General features: G+C 49.1%; 1 protein-coding gene and 1 non-coding gene across 3 annotated transcripts in view; one reads left to right on the forward strand and one right to left on the reverse strand.

Annotated features, from left to right (window-relative positions):
• Nucleotides 1-20,787, forward strand: part of MTMR3 (myotubularin related protein 3) — a 105,302-nt gene that overhangs the window by 44,722 nt on the left and 39,793 nt on the right. For both annotated transcript variants that reach the window (XM_038763588.1, XM_038763589.1), the window contains exons 3-4: nucleotides 14,433-14,504; nucleotides 16,967-17,040. In XM_038763588.1, the coding sequence (XP_038619516.1) occupies nucleotides 17,038-17,040 (3 nt within the window). In that variant the 5' untranslated portion in view covers nucleotides 14,433-14,504; nucleotides 16,967-17,037. The remainder of the gene's footprint in view (nucleotides 1-14,432; nucleotides 14,505-16,966; nucleotides 17,041-20,787) is intronic.
• LOC119943068 lies at nucleotides 12,497-12,635 on the reverse strand. The gene has a single exon (XR_005455552.1). It is a non-coding gene; the product is annotated as a small nucleolar RNA SNORA7 (small nucleolar RNA).

Below are 20,787 nucleotides of genomic sequence, written 5' to 3' on the forward strand. Positions count from 1 at the left end.
CAGTTGCTACAGCGGGGAAGCAATTTAAAAAAACCTCCATGGGGTGGAAGGGAGAAGGGTGGGAAAGTTTAAAGTGGCAGGGTGGGCGTGGAGGGGCCGAGGGGCCGGGGAGGAGGAAGAGCAAGGGATGGGGTGAGTGATTGTATTACATGGTAATGGCTTGGATGGAGAGGAAAGGACGGATTTTAGCGATGGTTGTGAAGGTGGGACTGACAGGATTTGGTGACGGATTTAATATATGGGTTGAATGACAGAGAAGAGTCAAGGATAACGCCAAGGTTACAGGCTTGTGGGACAGAAAGGATGGTGGCGCCGTCTACAGTGATGGGAAATTCCAGGAGAGGAGGGGGTTTGGGTGGGAAGATAAGGAAGGGTCCAGAGCAGTGTACTAAGCGCTTGGGAGAGGACAGTCCATGAGAGTTGGTAGGCACATTCTCTGCCCACAGCAAGTTTACAATCTAAAGGGGAACTGTACTAAGATTTGGCCAGGGTCCCTAGCCGACAGGCCCGTGATATCACATCGGCCTGCTAGATGGATCCTGTCCCCCTCAACCCTACTGTCTTCTTGGGGCCAGGGTCAGCCAAGCTGTGGCTCTAACCGGGCCTCTGGCTCTTTCTGGTTTTTTAAATGGCATTTATTAAGCACTTATTATGTGCCAGGCACTGTACTAAGCTCTGGGGTAGATACAAACTAATCAGGTTGGACATGGCCCCTGTCCCACATGGGGCTCACAGTCTTAATCCCCATTTTACAGATGTGGGAACTGAGGCACAGAGGAGTTAAGTGACTCACCCAAGGTCAGACAGGTGGAGGAGATGGGATTAGAACCCAGGTCCCCTGACTGCCAGGCTCGGGCTCTTCCTTCCCACTAGACCATGCTGCTTCTCAAGCAGTGCTTGACACGCAGTAAGTGCTTAATAAAAAGAGACAGGAATCCCTTAGAGGAAAGAAAATGTTTTTGACCACGCCATCACCACTAGTTCTGTGAGTGCATCATGAGTGACCCTGAAATCAACCTCCTTTGTGGCCTTTTGTGGAAGCAGGATAATAATAATAATGATGGCATTTATTAAGCACTTACTATGTGCAAAGCACTGTTCTTGGCGCTGGGGAGGTTACAAGGTGATCAGTGGCCTTTGCACCAGGCACTGTATTAAGCACTGGGATAATAATAATAATAATTCTGATATTTGTTAAGCGCTTACTATATGCCAAGCACTGTTCTAAGCGCTGGAGGAGATACAAAGTAATCAGGTTGACCCACATGGGACTCACAGCCTTAATCCCCATTTTCCAGGTGAGGGAACTGAGGCACAGAGAAGTTAAGTGACTTGCCCAAAGTCACACAGCTGACAAGTGGCAGAGCCGGGATTTGAACTCCTGACCTCTGACTCCCAAGCCCGGGCTCTTTCCACTGAGCCACGCTGCTTCACTAATAATTTTGGTATTTGATAAGTGCTTACTTACTTACTGGGGAGGATACAAGGTGATCAGGTTGCCCCATGTGGGGCTCACAATCTTAATCCCCATTTTCCAGATAACTGAGGCACAGAGAAGTGAAGTGACTTAGAGTCACCCAGCTGACAAGCGGCGGAGCTGGGATTTGAACCCATGACCTCTGACCCCCAAGCCCGGGCTCTTTCCACTGAGCCACGCTGCTTCTCTAGATAATAGCTAATGAGGTTGGGCACAGTCCTTGTCCCGCATGGGGTTCACAGTTGTAATTCCCATTTTACAGATGAGGGAACTGAAGGGCAGTGAAGTGACTGGCCCAGGATCACACAGCAGACAAGGGGCAGGCCCGGGTTTACAACACCCATGACCTTCTGATTCCCAGGCCCATTAAGCACAAGGAGTTTAGAGTCTAGAGGGGGAGTTTACAGTCCAGCCGTGGCAGTTTATCACAGTCTCAGTTGGTGAACGTCTGAGAATGCTCTGGTTTACTGAAGAACAATGCTCCAGTTTTTTGCCAAAAAAAAGAAAGATTTAAATGGACATTTAACTAAGAAGACTGCTCTTTTAGGGCTTTTTCAGATGATCAGGTTAACCCTAAAAAAGGGGGGATGGCATTTGTCAATTACCTGATGTCTTTATGTTTATGAACTTGTCTTTGAAAGATCTCGCCCCATCCAAGCCCAGAGTGATAAGAACTGACCTCTGACAACTGGAATTTCTAAACCAGGAAATCCGACAGTTGATTTTTGTCCTTTAATCTGATATCTGTCTGTGTATTGGCTCTGGTGGGTTTCCTCCTGCATGGCGGTTTGTTAATTGTGGGAAGGACGCGTGAATTCCTGGCACCAATATGACTCCTCCCCTCTCCCACCCCTCATCCCACTGCCCAGGGGAATTCCACTTCTCGGCTTTGGTTCCGCGGGCATCTTTCCTTCCTGGGCATCTGTGGATGACACACTCAGGGGCCCGCCTCTCTGTCATCATTATTATTATCATATGAATAATAATTAATTGTAATAATGGTATTTAATTCCCTGCTTAGAACGTGCCAAGCATTGCACTAAGGGTTTACGTGGATAGAAGATAATGGGGTTGGAGAGAGCCCCCTGATCCAACATGGGGCTCCCAGGCAAAGGACAAGGGAGAATAGGTAGTGAATCCCCGTTTTACAGATGAGAAAACTGAGGCCCAGAGAAGTGACCAGACTTTTTTTTTTTAATGGTACTTGTCAGATGCATACTATATGCCAGGCACTATACTAATAATAATAATTGTTGTATTTGTTAAGTGCTTACTGTGTGCCAGGCACTGTGCTAAGCACTGGGGTGGATACAAGCAAGTTGGGTCGGACACAGTCCGTGTCCCACATGGGGCTCACAGTCTTAATCCCCATTTTACAGATGAGGTAAATGAGGCCCAGAGAAGTGAAGTGACTTGTTCAAGGCCACACAGCTAACAAGTGGCAGAACCGGGATTAGAATCCAGGACCTTCTGACTCCAAAGCCCAAGATCTATCCACTGTGCCATAATAATAATAATGATGGCATTTATTAAGCGCTTACTATGTGCAAAGCACTGTTCTAAGCGCTGGGGAGGTAACAAGTTGATCAGGTTGGATCAGGTTGTACCACGGGGGGCTCACAGTCTTAATCCCCATATTACAGATGAAGTAACTGAGGCACAGAGAAGTTAAGTGACTTGCCCAAAGTCACACAGCTGACAATTGGCGGAGCGGGATTTGAACCCATAACCTCTGACTCCAAAGCCCGGGCTCTTTCCACTAAGCTGTGCTGCATGCTGCTCCTCAGACTGTGAGTGCTAAACTGGGAGTTTGCTGTGGGCAGGAATGTGTCTGTCTGTTGTTGTATTCTCTTCCAAGTGCTTTAGTCCAGTGCTTTGCACACAGTAAGCACTCAATAAATAAGACTGGTTGAATGAATGAATAAATGAATGAACACTGGGGTAGTTCCAAGGTTGGACACAGTTCATGTCCCACGTGGAGCGCACAGTCTTAATCCCATTTTACAGACAAGGTAATTGAGGCCCAGGGAAGGGAAGTAGCAGAGAAGCAGCGTGGCTCAGTGGAAAGAGCCCGGGCTTTGGAGTCAGGGGTCATGGGTTCGAATCCCAGCTCTGCCAATTGTCAGCTGTGTGACTTTGGGCAAGTCACTTAACTTCTCTGGGCCTCAGTTCCCTCATCGGTAAAACGGGAATTAAGACTGTGAGCCCCCCGTGGGACAACCTGAACTCCTTGTAATCTCCCCAGCGCTTAGTACAGTGCTTTGCACATAGTAAGCGCTTAATAAATGCCATAAAAAAAAAAGTGACTCATCCAAAGTCCCACAGTCGGCAGGTAGCAGGGTTGGGATGAGAATCTAGGTCCTCCGGCTCCCAGGCCCAGGCTCTTTCCAATCAATCAGTCAATCAATCGTATTTATTGAGCGCTTATTGTGTGTAGAGCACTGTACTAAGCGCTTGGGAAGTACAAGTTGGCAACATATAGAGACAGTCCCTACCCAACAGTGGGCTCACAGTCTAAAAGCTGCCCACCAGGCCACACTGCATCTCCGCCGACACGAGATAACTGTTGCCTTCTTGGGGATCTGTGGAATTGGTGCAAGTTTTGGGCTTTGCAAGCAGGTAGTTGTGGCAGCATGGCGTAGTGAATAGAGTCCGGGCCTGGGAGTAAGAAGGTCATGGGTTCCAAACCCGACTAGTCTGCCGTGAGACCTTTGGCAAGTCACTTCACTTCTCTGAGCCCCAATTACCTCATCTGGCAAAAGGGGAATTAAGGCAGTGATCCTCTTTTTCCTCTCCTCCTTCCCCTCCCCACAGCACTTGTACATATTTGTACAGATTTATTACTCTATTTATTTTACTTGTACATATTTACTATTCTATTTATTTTGTTAATGATGTGCATCTAGCTATGATTCTATTTATTCTGACGATTTGACACCTGTCTACATGTTTTATTTTGTTGTCTGTCTCCGCCTTCTTACTGGGGTAGATAGAAGATAATCGGGTCGGACACAGTCCCTGTCCCACATAGTGCTCTCAGTCTCAATTCTATTTGTTCTGACGACTTGACACCAATCTCCATGTTTTGTTTTGTTGTCTGTCTCCCCCTTCTAGACTGTGAGCCCGCTGTTGGGTAGAGACCGTCTCTATATGTTGCCGACTTGTACTTCCCAAGTGCTGGGTACAGTGCTCTGCACACAGTAAGCGCTCAATAAATACGATTGAATGAATGAATGAATGAATCCCCACATGGGACAGGGACTGTGTCCAGCCTGATTACCTTGTTTCTACCCCAGCGCTTAGTGCAGTGCCTGGCACATAGTAAGCACTTAACAAATACCATTATTAGTCTTATTTTTCAGTTAAGTAAAAAAAATCGGGGTGGCATTTGGCATGACAAGCTGATTAGTCTTGTATCTACCCCAGCGCTTAGAACAGTGCTTGACACACAGTAAGCGCTTAACAAATACCATGATTATTATTAAATACCTGGCTTGGGAGTCAGAGGTCGTGAGTTCTAATGTCAGCTCCACCACTTGTCAGCTGTGTGTGATTTTGGGCAAGTCACTTAACTTCTCTGTGCCTCAGTTACCTCATCTGTTAAATGGGGATGAAGACTGTGAGCCCCATGTGGGACAACCTGATTACCTTGGATCTATCCCAGTGCTCAGAACAGTGCTTGACACATATTAAGCACTTAAATACCATGATTATTATTAAATACCTTTCTTAAAAGAAGAGAGAGGAAAAAAGCAGCACCTCGGGAAGGAGGGCCAGGGTGGCACCCCTTCCCCCCGCCACATGATCTGAGCAGAGACACAACTCAAGCCTGCCCAGTTCGGAGAAGCTGCATGGCTCAGTGGAAAGAGCCTGGGCTTTGGAGTCAGAGGTCCTGGGTTCAAATTCTGGCTTCGCCAATTGTCAGCTGTGTGACTTTGGGCAAGTCACTTAACTTCTCTGTGCCTCAGCTACCTCATCTGTAAAATGGGGATTAAGACTGTGAGCCCCACCTGGGACAACCTGATCACCTTGTATCTCCCCCCCCCTTAGAACAGTGCTTTGCACATAGTAAGCACCTAATAAATGCCATTATTATTTATTATTATCAACAGCTGCTGCTACCACCTGGATCGCAGTGGCCATGACCTGTAGCAGGCTGTCTTGCATTCATAATAATAATAATAATAATAATAATAATAATAATAATGATGGTATTCATTCAGTCAGTCACTCAGTTGGAGCTCTTACTGTGTGCAGAGCCCTGTACTAAGCGCTTGGGAGAGTCCAATAGAACAAGAAACAGACACATCATTCCCTGCCCACGATGAGCTGACAGTCTAGACAAGGTACTGGTGGTAGTGATGGTGTGGCAGACCTGGCCCAGAAGGATTAGCTCACCCAAGGCATTCCTTAGGATTTCATCAGCGTCCCCATCATCGGTATTTCCTGAGCACCTCCCGAGTCGGAAGAGCCATCCCGGGCCCCTGGGAGAATAATAATGATGGCATTTATTAAGCGCTTACTATGTGCAAAGCACTGTTCTAAGGGCTGGGGTGGTTACAAGGTGATCAAGTTGTCCCATGAGGGGCTCACAGTCTTAATCCCCATTTTCCAGATGAGCTAACTGAAGCACAGAGGAGTTAAAGTGACTTGTCCAAAGTCACACAGCTGACAATTGGCGGAGCCGGAATTTGAACCCGTGACCTCTGACTCCAAAGCCCGTGCTTTTTCCTCTGAGCCACGAGTAGACAGCAGAAGCAGGAAGCTTCCCTTCCTCTCCCCTCCCTCCCTTCCAAAACTGAGCTGCCAGTGAGGCGTGAGCGGGCTTAGAGGATGACCATGGCCTAGTGGCTAGAAGGACCTGGGTTCTAATCCCGCTCCGCCACTTCTCTGCTGTGTGACCTTGGACAACTCACTCCCTTCTCTGAGCTTCAGTTTCCTCATCTGGAAAATGGGGATTGAGACCATGAACCCCACATGAGACAAGGACCGTATCCAACCCGATTGCTTGTATCCACCCCAGTGCTGAGTACAGTGCCTGTCACATAGGAAGCACATAACAAATACCCTAATTATTATTAATTATTGTCTGGTGTGCCCCTCTCTTTTGATGATGATGATGATTGTATTTGTTAAGCACTTGCTATGTGCTAAGCACTGGGGTAAATACAGGGTAATCAGGTTGCCCCACGTGGGGCTCACTGTCTTAATCCCCATTTTCCAGGTGCGGTAACCGAGTCCCAGAGAAGTGAAGTGACTTTCCCAAAGTCACACAGCTGACAAGTGGCAGAGCCGGGATTGGAACCCACGACCTCTGACTCCCAAGCCCGGGCTCTTTCCACTGAGCCACTCTGCTTCTCCTTCCTCGGGTCCCGAAGGGGGAGAGCAGGGCCACAGATGTTGCCCACTTGTACTTCCCAAGCGCTTAGTACAGTGCTCTGCACACAGTAAGTGCTCAATAAATATAATTGAATGAATGAATGCCCACGTACAGAAATGAATAATGAATTAAAAAAAGAGACGAAAGCCTTGACGACCATGCTGCGTCCTCTGGGGGAAAGGGAGAAGGATGGCAACTTTCTTTCTCCCCCCACAAGTTGTGCAATAATAATTGCATCATTTGTTAAGCACTTACTATGGGCCAAGCTCTGTGCTAAATGCCGGGATAGATACGAGATCAGCAGGTCAGGCACGGTGCCCGCCCTAAATAGGGATCGTCATCTAAGAAAGACAGAGATCAGGTCTTCAATCCCCTATTTAACAGAGGACGGGACCGAGGCCCACACAGCAGGCGGGTGGCAGAGTTGGAATTAGAAGCCAGTTCTTCTGACCCCCAGGTCTGGACTTTTCCCACTGGGCCACAGTAATATAATAATAATAAGAAGAAGAAGAAGAAGAAGAAGAAAAAAAAAAGAAGAAAGAAGGAGGAGGAGGAGGAGGAGGAGGAGGAGGAGGAGGAAGGAGGAGGAGAAAGAAGAAGAAGAAGAATGATGATGACGATAGTAGTTGTAGTATTTGCTAAGCACTTATTATGTACCAGGCACTGTACTAAGCCCTGGGGTGAATACAAGCAGATCCCATTGGACACAATCCCTGTCCCACTTGGAGTTCACAGTCTTAATCCCCGTTTTGCAGATGAGGGAGGCGAGAGAAGTGACGTGACTTGCCCAGGGTCACACAATAGACCAGTGGCAGACCCACCAACCAGTCAATCGGTAGGCTTTAGTGGACGCCTGTTCTGAGCTAAGACATCGTACATAGTGCTTGGGGGAGCCCAGCGGAGGGAGATCGACTAGGGTAACGTACTGTCGAGGCGTAATCACACGGGTCAGTTTTCTAACAAAGCGGACGGGTGATTTTAACTGTTTGCTCTCTCGCCCTGGTCAGCTCGTTATTAATAATAATAATAATAATGTCATTTATTAAGCGCTTACTATGTGCAAAGCACTGTTCTAAGTGCTGGGGAGGCTACAGGGTGATCAGGTTGTCCCACGGGGGGTTCACAGTCTTCATCCCCATTTTACAGATGAGGTAACTGAGATACAGAGAAGCTAAGTGACTTGCCCAAGGCACACAGCTGACAATTGGCGGAGCCGGGATTTGAACCCATAACCTCTGACTCCAAAGCCCGGGCTCTTTCCACTGAGCCACGCTGTTGTAGACAATGGGGAGTCAGAGGACCTAAGTTCAAATCCCCGCTCCGCCACTTGCCTGCCGTGTGACCTTGGGCAAATCGCTTCATTTTTCTGGGCCTCCGTTCCCTCATCTGTAAAATGGGGATTCAGTCCCCGTACTCCCCCCTACTCAAGCTGTGAGCCTCACGTGAAACCCGATCATCTTGTTTCTATCCCGTACGCTGCCCGGCACAGAGTAAGCGCTTAATAAATCCCTCAGTTGTGGACAGATTGCCACCGCTGAGCCAAGGGTCGTGTTCAGGGTTTGAGTTCGAAAGACAGTTCTTGGCACCTTGGCCTTCATTTTTTTGTTTGTTTGCTTTTGGTGGTGGTGGCGAGGCATTAGTTGGCCGCTCTAAGAAACGAAAATGCCCCTGCTCCTTATCTGTGACTTGCAGCCGCTCACAGGAATGTTCGTGAACGTTGCAGGACCCCACAGTAAAGAGAGTTTTAAAGAATTTCGAGGGAGAGGCCTAGCAGCTTTTGGCTATGCTGGTCTTTCTTGGCGATCTCTTGAAATCGAGCCGATGCATCGATTTTCTACTGTTGTTGATGGCCCAGGGCCGTCGCGCCCCTACACACACATTTTTAAAGCCTTTTCAGGATCAGGAAAAACAGCAGTGCCTAGGGCATCGAAAGCAAACACAATTTCCCAACAACTACAACCAGGGTTCAGATTGCCATCTGTGAATCCATCTGTAAAGCTGAACAAGATCTCATTCATGCCTTAATTCCTTTCCTACCATTCCCAGATGTTCAAACCGGCACCGTATTTCAATAAATCTCTTCTTGCAGTACAACCCTCCTCTTTAGACTGTGAGCCCCGGGGGGATAAGGAAGGTATGTTCAACCTGATTAGCTTTGGATCTTTTAGTCTTTAAAAGTCAGAGTCTTTTAGACTGTGAGCCCACTGTTGGGTAGGGACTGTCTCTATATGTTGCCAACTTGTACTTCCCAAGCGCTTAGTACAGTGCACAGTAAGCGCTCAATAAATATGATTGATTGATTGATTGATTTGGATCTACCACAGTGCTTAGTACAGGCAGGGTACCTAGTAAGCACTTAACAAAATGCCATAATTAATTCATCATCCTTTCACTGAGAAGGAGTCCACAGCCTGTAGAAGCTCGACTGATGAGAAGCAGTGTGGCCTAGTGGAAAGAGCCCGGGCCTGAGAGTCAGAAGGTCATAGGTTCAAATCCCGTCTCCACCACTTGCCTGCTGTGTGACCTTGGGCTAGTCACTTCTCTTCTCTGTGCCTCAGTTACCTCACTGTAGAGTGGGGGTTGAGATTGTGAGCCCCACGTGGGACAGGGATTGTGTTCAACCCAATTTCCTTGTACCTACCCCGGCGCTTAGTACAGTGCCTGACACACAGTAAGCGCTTAACACAATTATTATTATTATCATCGCCCTCCCTCCAATTCAGACAAGAGCCTTATGTGGGACAGGGGCTGGGTCCAGTTGATTTTCTTGTATCTGTCCCAGCATTTAGAACAGTACCTGACACATATAAACACTGATTATCTTGTATCTGTCCCAGCATTTAGAACAGTGCCTGACAGATATAAACACTTAGGGGCCATTAAAAAAAATAAATTTCCAGTCACATCAAATAAAACTGGAAAGTTGGGCGCACTGGAAATATGCTACCCAGGCCGTGGAAGGCCATGGAAATGTCAAGTTAAGACGAACGGCCCGTATCACGTTTCAAAGGCCGGACCCCGGCTTCGCTCAACAACATTTGAATTCCGCAAATGTTGCACTGCCGCAGTGCCTCTTTTGGGGGCACGAACTCTGGGGGCTCAGGCAGTCGTCGGGGGGCCGCAGGAACGTGCCCAAAGTCTAGGGAAAGTGGGGAAACCCTTTTAAAAGCAACAGGGGGACAGGGGGAGTTCAAAGGAGGGTGAGGAACGCCGGAGCCTGGGTAGGGTGGGAGGGAGAGGAGGAGGAGAGTTACTTGACTCTCTCCCTCTACCCACAGGTAAATAATAAAGGAAGGGCGACATTCATTTTACTTTCAAGGAAATAAGTCGGTTACCCTTATCCCAGCTCCGCCAATCAATCAATCAATTGTATTTATTGAGCACTTACTGTGTGCAGAGCACTGTACTAAGCCCTTGGGAAGCACAAGTCGGCAATTGCCATCTGGGTGACTTTGGGCAAGTCACTTAACTTCTCTGGGCCTCAGTTCCCTCATCTGTAAAATGGGGATGAAGCCTGTGAGCCCCACGTGGGACAATCTGATCACCTTGTATCCTCCCCTGCACTTAGAACAGTTCTTTGCACGTAGTAAGCGCTTAACAAATGCTATCATTATTATTAGTATTATTAATACCCTATCAGAGGAGCAATCTGACACAATATTATCATTACCATCATCGTCGTTATTATTGTTGTGATACTTGTCAAGTGTTTACACTAAGCACTGGGGTAGAGAAGTAGCGTGGTTTAGTGAAAGGAACACAGGCTTGGGAGTCAAAGGTCATGGGTTCTAATCCCGGCTCTGCCACTTGTCAGCTGTGCGACTTTGGGCAAGTTCACTTAACTTCTCTGTGCCTCAGTTACCTCATCTGTAAAACTGTAAGAATGTGAACCCCTCGTGGGACAACGTGATGACCTTGTATCTACCCCAGCGCTTAGAACAGTGCTTGGCACATAGTAGGCGCTTAACAAATACCATTTCTTCATTTTATTATTATTATCAGAGACAACATAATCAGGTTGGACACAGGCCCTGTCCCACATGGGGCTCACAGTCTAAGTAGGAGGGAGAAGGGGTATGGAATCCCCGTTTTACAGATGAGAAAACAGAGGCACAGAGAAGCGAAGGGACTCGTCCAAGGTCTCACAGGAGGTAAGCGACAGAGCCGGGTTTAAAATCCAGATCCTCTGACTTCATTCATTCATTCAATCGTATATATTGAGCACTTACTGTGTGCAAAGAACCGTACTACCAGGCCTGAGCTCTTTCCACGTGGCTTTCACTAAATGCAGTAATTATTAGGTACTATACACTGGGCCCCACGCTGGAGTCGTCACAGAATAATCGGATCAAAACTCACTCAGGCCTCTGACACCAACCTACTCACTGTACCTCCATCTCATCTCTCTTGCCACTGACCTCCTGCCTCTAGCCCAGAACTCCCTCCCGCTTCGTATCTGACGGACCACCACTCTCCCCATTTTCAAAATCCTATTAAGATCCCATCTCCTCCTAGAGGCCTTCCCTGACTGAGCCCTCAATTCCCAGACTCCTTCTCCGTTCCACATCCCCCTTGCACGTGGATTTGTATCTTTTATTCACCCCCTCCCTCACCCCCCCCCAGCACTTAGGGATACAGTGTTTATCATTTGTTTATATTAATGTCTCTCTCCCCCTCTAGATTGTCAGCTCCTTGTGGGCAGGGAACGGGTCTAACCACTCCATTGTATTGTCCTTTCCCAAGCGCTTAGTATAGGACTCCGCACTCGGTGTTGGATTTTTTATGAAAAATCATATTTGAACAAAACTCTGAGGTTTGTGCCTCTTATTCATATCTTGTTTGTTCCAGGTTATCTGTAATTTATTTCTGTTAATGCCCGTCTCCCCCTCTAGACTGCAAGTTCGTTGTGGGCAAGGAATGTGTCCATTTTTTATCATATTGTCCTCTCCCAAGCGCTTAGTGCAGTAATACCATTATGATGATGATGGCATTTGTTAAGCGCTCACTATGTGCAAAGCACTGTTCTAAGCACTGGGGGGGATACAATGGGATCAAGTTGTCCCACGTGGGGCTCAATTATGATGATTATCATTATTATGATTATTATTACGGGCACACAGTAAGCACTCAATAGACTAAGTTCATTGTGGGCAGGGAATGTGTCTTGTTTATTGTCATATTGTGCTCTCCCAAGCGCTTAGTACAGTGCTTTGCACACAGTAAGCGCTCAATAAATACAATTGAATGAATGAATGAATCTACAGCGATCATAAGGCTTCAGACCACAATTCCTGTTAGGGACTTCCGAGTTGTCCCTTGGGATGTCCCTTTTTCACCCCTTCTTTCTTCAGGGAACATTTCTTTGCTACGTTTCCTTCATTAAATAGCATTCGTCGCTAGCACGGGCCCAGCTCCCTACCTTGTCGTATGCCATCGAGTCGTCTCCGGCCCATAGGGACACCACGGACGCATCTCTTCCAGGAGACCCCGCTCTCCATCCACGGTCATTCCGGTAGCGGATCCACAGAGTTTTCTTGGTCAAAATCCGGAAGCGGTTGACCATCGCAGCTTTCAGCAAACTCGAGTCTCTACCCTCGACTCTCTCCCATGCTGCTGCTGCCCAGCATGGGTTGGTTTTGACTTGGGGCAGATCGCCTTCCACTCGCTAGCCACTGGCCAAGCTAGGAATGGAACGGACGGGCCTCTGCTCGACTCTCCCCTCCCATAGCCGAGACTGGGAGAGGACTGGAAACTCTCCAGGTGCGACCCTGAGAGGGGTGAGTTCCCTACCAGGGAGAGTTAAATAAGACACAATCCTTTAGACTGTAAGCTCCTGTGGCCAGGGAACGTACATTCCAACTCTGTCGTATTGTGCTCTCCCGAGTGCTTGGTACAGTGTTCTGCATATAGTAAGGGCTCAAATGATTGATTAGGGAAGAGTGTAGTGGATAGAGGAGGACTGGCCTGGAAGAAGGGTTTGGGCTCTGCCGTTTGTCTGCTGTGTGACCTGGAGCCAGTCACTTCCCTCCTCTGGGCCTCAGTTCCCTCAACGGTAAAATAGGGATTAAGACTGTGAACCCTTATGTGGGACAGGGATTGTGTTCACCCGATTAGCTTGGATCTGTGAGCCTGTTGTTGGGTAGGGATTGTCTCTATCAGTTGCCGAATTGTACTTTCCAAAAACTTAGTGCAGTGCTGTGCACACAGCGAGTGCTCAATAAATATGAATGAATGAATGAATGAATCTACATCAGCACTTAGAACAGTGCTTGACACATAGTAAGCGCTTAATAAATACCATCATCATCATTAACACTGATCAATTTCAGTGTCACATCGTGTACATCAAAGGAGGAGGAAGAGGAAGAGGGGAGTTGGGTGTGGGCCCCACCAATTTGAACCTGTTTCCAAACTCACTTCCTTTCGTAATGAGGCCATTTCCTCCCAACTGGAAGGTTCCCGCCCCAGCTTTGTAAGACTGAGGCCTGACCGTTAATCACTTGAGTTCTGGAAAACATCTCATTTGCCCCACCTCCGGGAGGGTCTTTGGCAGGTTGTGAAATACATGAATTTGCTTATTGAATTTGCTCTTTGTGGTCCCCCAAAAGATCAGTTGATTGATTCCTTTGATGGGGAAGGGGCATGGGTGGATGGCTGCGTGGGTGGAAGACTGGAGAACAGAGCGCCGTTAGAAGGCCACAGCAGGGAGAGACTTGAGTGAGTAGAAATCCAGATAGTGCAGTCAGAAGGACCTGGGTTCTAATCCCGGCTCCACCACATGTCTCCTGGGCGACCTTGGGCAAGTGACTTTGCTTCTCTGGGCCTCAGTTCCTTCATCTGTAAAATGGGGATGAAGACTGTGAGCCCCGGGTGGGACATGGATTGTGTCCAAGCCAATTAGCTTGTAGCTACTGCAGTGGTTGCTATTACTATCACCTCTGCTACTACTACTACTACTACTACTACTAATGATGGTATTTGTTAAGCGCCTACTATGTGCCAAGCACTGTTCTAAGCACTGGGGTAGATACAAGGTAATCAGGTTGTCCCACGTGGGGCTCACAGTCTTAATCACAGTCTTAATCTTCTAGACTGTGAGCCCACTGTTGGGTAGGAACTGTCTCTATATGTTGCCAACTTGTACTTCCCGAGCGCTTCGTACAGTGCTCTGCACACAGTAAGCGCTCAATAAATACGATTGATTGATTGATTGATTAATCCCCATTTGACAGATGAGGTACCTGAGGCACAGAGAAGTTAAGTGACTTGCCCAAAGTCACCCAGCTGATAAGTGGTGGAGGCAGGATTAGAACCCACAACCTCTGATTACCAAGCCCGGGCTCTTTCCACTAAGCCATGCTGATGATGGTATTTATGAAGTGCTTACTGTGTTCTCAAGCACTGTTCTCAGCGCTAGTTCAGTGCCTGGCACATAGTAAGCATTTAACAGATACCAGAAAAAAAAACAACCACTACCCAAAATCCAGATTGTTCTCAGGGGAATCCTAAGCAGCCGGTTGACGAGTGGGAAGAGGCTCGCGTCCTTAAAACGCGGGATTTGGTTTTCTTTTCCAGATTTCAATGTGAGCTCCCCCGGCCACCAACCGTCTCCAAGTTGCGGGGCCAGCCACAGACTCCTCGACCGCGGTAAGCCTGTCCGTCTTTCGGTGTCTGGGCCCCGCCTAATATCCCGGTCACCCGGTCTCCACCGCTTACCCTGATTCAGGAGCTGGAAGCGGCGGGTTTGGGGGACGGGAATCCAGGGGACCCCGAGACGGAGTGGCCCAGGCCAGAGGCTGCAGGAGCGAAAGGAAGATGGTTTTGTGGCGAGCCGGATCAGACCGGACAGTTCCTGCCCAGTGGTCTCGCTCTGTCTTTCCCTCTGTGGTCCACAGCTAGGCAGAAGACAGTGGAGAGATGGCTAGCTCCAGGGCCAGGCAGGACCACCAAGCTGCCGCCCCCCGGGCTGAGTCTGAGACCTCTCACTTTTTTTTTTTAACGGAATTTGTTAAGCGCTTACTATGCGCCAGGCACTATACTAAGTGCTGGGGTAGGCGCAAGCAAATCAGGTTGGACACAGACCCTGTCCCACTTGGGGCTTGCATTCTCAGTCCCCATTTTACAGATGAGGGAACTGAGGCCCAGAGAAGTGAAGTGATGTGATTTGCCCAAGGTAACCCAGCAGACAAGTGGCAAAACTGGGATTAGAACCCACGACCTTCTGACTGCCAGGCTGTTCTCTCTCCACTACACCATGTTGCTTCCCAAGTGGAAAGAAAGCCGCACGGGCTACGGAATCAGCATGGACTAGAGAAGCAGCGTGAGCTAGTGGCTAGAGCCTGGGCGTCAGAAGGACCTGGGTTCTAATCCCAGCTCCGCCTCGTCTGCTGTGTGACCATGGGCAAGTCACTTGGCTTCGCTGAGCCTCAGTTCCCTCATCTGTAAAATGGGGATTAAGACCGTGAGCCCCATGTGGGACGGTGATTGGGTCCATCACAGTGCCTGGCACATAGTAAGCACTAAACTAATACCACAGTTATTCTTATTATTTAACGGCCTCACCGGAGAGCCCGGCGACCCCAGCCAGATTTGGCCCCATGCCGGTCCGTCCCGGCCCCGGAGCCTCGGGCCACCGGGACCGTCCCCGGATGGATCGGATCTCTGGCCAGAGCACCTCAACGGCCCCGGAGCCACTGCTGTTGGGAAGAAGAGATTCTCCTTTTCTGGAATAATTTGTGTTAGCTTCGAGGTGGGGGAATAATGGATCGGGTTACTTTGTGAGTTTTCTTGCCGCCCCGTGGCTCTCTAAATATTTTTTCAGCCTAACCTTTATAAATAGCGGACCGCACCGGGACAGATACCGTTCTGATTATTTCCCCGAGAATCGTTCACTTCGAGGCAGACTCCGGGGTCTCACTAGCCCTCAGGGCTCACCAGTCCACGGAGCTGTGGCCTCGCTTTGCTGGACCCCTGCAATGGGGCTCCACGCCACCCTGGGTCCCGTCTCAAGGCAGTGTGGCCTCGTGGTTAGAGCCCAGGCGTCAGAAGGACCTGGGTTCTAATCCTAGCTCCTAGTGGAGCTGGAAAGGAGCTCTTGAGTTGGCCGGTAGGAGCCACGCATTTCTAATTAGACACCTGGGAAAATCCACAGATTCCGACCGTCTAGCGTTCGGAGGGATGCAAATCTGCTCAGCCGATAAGCCAACGAGGCAAGCGGCAGGGAGGGGGCCCCTGAGCACAGGCCTGCCTCAATGGGAACAGGGCCACTGCAGGCCTCTCCGTGTGGAAAACCACTGGCTCGTTGTACTGTCTCCGTAATGAATTTTGCAGAGAAACATGCTCTCTCATCGACAAAGACCACCCGTTGGACTTGTGGCCCCCGACTGCGAGCGTTTCTAATTTTGTGGCGATGTTTTTCGTCAGGTTCCCTGTCAGAGCAGGAGGAGGAAGCCAAGGTGTTCCCATATTTCTCTTCTTGTAACTCTTGGGAGGTGGGGGATTTTTATTTTCTATTATTTTTTTAAGGCCACTGATGGAGCCCTTACTAGGTATTAAGTGCGGGGGTGGGTACAGGATGACCAGAAAATCAGCGTGGCTTAGTGGAAAGAGCACGGGCTTGGGAGTCAGAGGTTGTGGGTTCTAATCCCCACTCCACCACTTGCCTGCTGTGAGCCCTTGGGCATGCCACTTAACTTCTCTGTGCCTCAGTTACCTCATCTGTAAAATGGGGATTAAGACTGTGAGCCCCATGTGGGACAACCTCATTACCTTGTATCTTCCCCAGGACTTAGAACAGTGCTTGGCACATAGTAAGCGCTTAACAAATACCATAATTATGGGGGGGGGGAAGGGAGGGAGGGAGAGAGAGAGAGAAAGAGAGAGATTTTGGCCCCACTCGAGATTTGAAGTGACCAGGTAGCCCCCTTGCCGGAGTTGCAGATTATCAGTGGGGGCAGCGGCCAGACCCCCGCCTCACTTAGCTTTCTCCCCAACCGCATCCTATCCACAAGTCCCCCCGCCGATGCCACACCAGTGTACAAACCAGGACTTTGTGTCAGACCACTGAAAACGGGCCTCCAGGAGCCCTCTGACCCCTCTTTCTTCTCCAGAATTCAGAGGCGAACCGTGACCTAGTCTGAAGAGAAGCGAGGATCTGCCCTCCTCGCCTGGACCTCCTGTCATGGTAAGGCCAGGAGGGGGGAGGCGGCGGGGGGCTTCGGGTCAGGGAAGCGGCAGAATCGCATTGTGCCCAAGGTTCAGATTTCTGGCGTCCGCTTCCAGAGACTCTCACCTTCTGCCCCTCCCATCTCCCTCTTTCTCCTCTCCTTGATCTGGACTCGGGCCAGTCACTTTCTCTGTCTTTTTTTCTTCATCCTCCCGAACCATGCTGCGACTTCTCCCCTTTGAAGGAAACAATCTCCAACGCCTTCTATCCCTCCTTTACCATTGCCTCCTGCCCTTTTCTCAGAAGATGGAGCAGTTTCGCTCACTGAATCCAATCGCTCGCTTCGCCATGGCGAAGGGAATAGGGCACTCCTCACCAGTGCGCCGCTCCCCCCCCCAGCCCTGCCTCAGTTACAGCTCGCTCCTCAGCGGAGACGCCACTGTCTGAGACCAGAGAGCACAAGACAGTCCGGAGACCGCCGACCCCCTCCCATAGTTCCTTCACATGGGTTCTTCCCGTCGTCAGACCCCACCTGTCGTAGTCACCATCTCTGGACAGAGGGAGGAGAGGGTCGTGGCGTTTGGTGGTCGGGCTCAGGTGGTGATCCATCGTCCCCTCCCCCCAACCCCGGCACAGTCCCAGTGGGCTCCGAATACCGACCCTAAGCCCGGGGCCTTCGGCCGACCTTTGTCAGTCCTAGGGTATTTCCTCGATCTAGGCCACTCTCGTCTCAGGCACCGAGAAAGGAAATGGAAAAAGCCAGTTCAATTTCAAGCTTCATTAGGGACCCCGGGTGTGGGTGTGGGGGTGGGGGAAATGCTTTTTAAAGTGGAAAGAGAAGAAAACAAGTCAGAGAAGTAACTTGGCCGGGTGGATGAGACATTCAGACCGGTGCAGTGGAAGAGGAGAAGGATTAAGGTCACTGATAGCGTCTCTTTTGACCGAGAAATAGCTTCTGTTTTCTCGTACTTAGTCATCTTGAAGAGCTTCCAGTGAATGGGGACACCAACTGGTGACTTTCGCAGGTTTTTAGAAATCCTGGCTTCCGAGGAAGAGGAGCCCAGCCGAGTGAAAGTACTGTGGCAGTGCCTCAGGGCTCACGATGCCTCAGAGTTAGAAATAAAAACTCTGGGTGAAAGCTTCTGGGTTTTTTGGTTTTGTTTTCTTTTGTTTAGATCCAGATGTTTGCCCATCATTTGTCACCAGTCTGGGCAGTGATGCCTTTTTCCAGTAATCAATCAGTCGTATTTATTGAGCGCTTGTGTTTGCAGAGCACTGTACTAAGTGCTTGCAAAAGCATTCATTCAGTCGTATTTTTTGAGCACGTACTGTGTGCAGAGCACTGAACTAAGCACTTGGGAAAGCATTCATTCATTAAATCTTATTTTTTGAGCGCTTACTGTGTGCAGAGCACTGTACTAGAGAAGCACTGTATTAGAGAAGCAGCGTGGCTCAGTGGGAAAGAGCACAGGCTTTGGAGTCAGAGGTCGTGGATTCAAATACCGGCTCCGCCAATTAGCTGTGTGATGTTGGGCAAGTCACTTAACTTCTCTGTGCCTCAGTTACCTCTTCTGTAAAATGGGGATGAAGACTGTGAGCCCCCCGTGGGACAACCTGATCACCTTGTAACCTCTCCAGTGCTTAGAACAGTGCTTTGCACATAGTAAGCGCTTAATAAATGCCATTATTATTATTATTATTGTTACTAAGCACTTGGGAAAGCATTCATTAATTAAATCATTTTTTAAGCACTTACTGGTCGCAGAGCACTATACTAAGCCCTTGGGAGAGTACAGTACAGTAATAAACAGACACATTCCCTGTCCACAGTGAACTTACAGTCTAGACTGGAGGAGAAAGACATTAATATAACAAAAAAATGACAGATATATACATAAGTGCCGTGGGGCTGAGAGGGGAGAAGAACAGAGGGAGTGAGTCAGGATGATGCAGACGGGAGTGGGAGATGAAGAAAAGTGGGTCTCAGTCTGGGAAGGCCTCTTGGAGGAGATGGGCCTTCAGTAGGGCTTTGAAGCAGGGGAGAGTAACTTTCGGATTTGGGGAGGGAGGGCATTCCAGGCCAGAGGCAGAACGTGGGCCAGGGGTCGGCGGCGAGACAGGCGAGATCAAGGCACAGTGGGAAGGTTAGTATTAGAACAGTAGAGAATAACAGAGTTTGTAGACATGTTTCCTGCCCACAGTGAGCTTACAGTCTAGAAGGCGATGCTGTCTCTAGCTAACTTGTTCCAGAGTGGCACCAAAATTCCCGCCCCCAGCTCGGGTACAGAACTGAGAAGGTAATCAATAACAACTGTGGGAAGTTTATTAAGCGCTTACTATGTATTAGTACTATGTGCTAAGCGCTTGTCGAGATTCAGGGTGATCAGGTTGGACACAGCACCTTGCTCACATGGGGACCCCACAGTCTAGATAGGTGAGAGAACCAAGATTTGATCCCCCCTGTTATAGATCCCCCTGTTTCCTAGAGGAAACCCAGGCCCAAAGATACACATTGATTATCCAGGGTCACCCAGACGGAGGCAGGTGGCAGAGCCAGGATTGGAACCCAGGTCTTCTGACTCCCAGGACCAGGCTCTTCTCACCAGGCCACGCTGCTTCCCCATTTGCTATCCATGTTCGTTTAATCCCTTTTTTGGGCCTGTGCCCGCCCTCTTCCCCTCCCGCAGAAGAGCCCATTTTCAGTAGCCAGAGATTCACACCCACAGTGCGGTTGTAAGCCAAACTGAGGCTTCCACTTCCCTTTCCACTTGGGAAGAGGGAGATCACGCCTTAAACACACACACGCATGCATGCACTCCTTTTTTTTCCGAAGTTCACCAAGTGGAGGTGACTTAGAGTCATTCCTGAACTCCTTCCAACCAAAGCACTTGACACAAGTCATGGCCCCAACAGGCTTGGGGGAGGTCTCTGGCTGCCTGGCCTGCGGCTTCCCTGGCCTGTGGCTTCCCTGGCCTGCTCTGCCTTAATAGAAATAATAATAATAGTTGTGATACTTGTTCAGCCCATACTATGTGCTAGGCACTGTTCTAAGCACTAGGTTGGATACCGGCAAATCAGGTTGGACACAGTCTCAGTGCCACGTGGGGCTCACAGTCTCAATCCCCATTTTCCAGATGAGGGATCTGACACCCAGAGAAGTGAAGTGACCTGCCCGAGGTTACCAGGCAGGCAAGTGGCAGAGCCAGGATGAGAACCCAGGTCCTTCTGACGCCCAGGCCCAGGCTGTAGCCACTAAATTATGCTGCTCTGGGATGTTCGGTAACAGATCGCCAGGCTGGCGCGGCCCCAGAGAGGAATGGTGTAATTGGGTTGCCAACAGCGGCGCTGCCCTAAATTCCAAGTGCAATTAACCCCGCTTCCCAGAATAAAACCTAACCCATAAAAAAACATGAAGACTTAACCCGGACCTTTGTTGCCCACAATTCTAGGGGGCAACATGAAGGGTAGGTTTAAAAACATGCAGCGTTCTCCTATAGAACGAGAGAGAGAGATTGCACTTTTCCAAGCACTGAGTACGATGCTCTGCACATAGTAAGTGCTCAGTAAATAGGACTGATTGATTGTTTGATTTAGACTATAGTCATTCATTCAGTCAGTCATTTATTAAGCACTTTACTTATTAAGGGCCCAGGAGGATAACATGTTAAAAAAAAAAAAAAAAAGAAAAGTTCCACGATTCACTCAACACCCCAAGTGGCCTTTCTTTCAGCGGAACTTAGAGCATCCTATTTGGAATCGACTTGC

Source organism: Tachyglossus aculeatus, chromosome 21, assembly GCF_015852505.1.
Source record: "Tachyglossus aculeatus isolate mTacAcu1 chromosome 21, mTacAcu1.pri, whole genome shotgun sequence".
Taxonomy (NCBI): domain Eukaryota; kingdom Metazoa; phylum Chordata; class Mammalia; order Monotremata; family Tachyglossidae; genus Tachyglossus; species Tachyglossus aculeatus.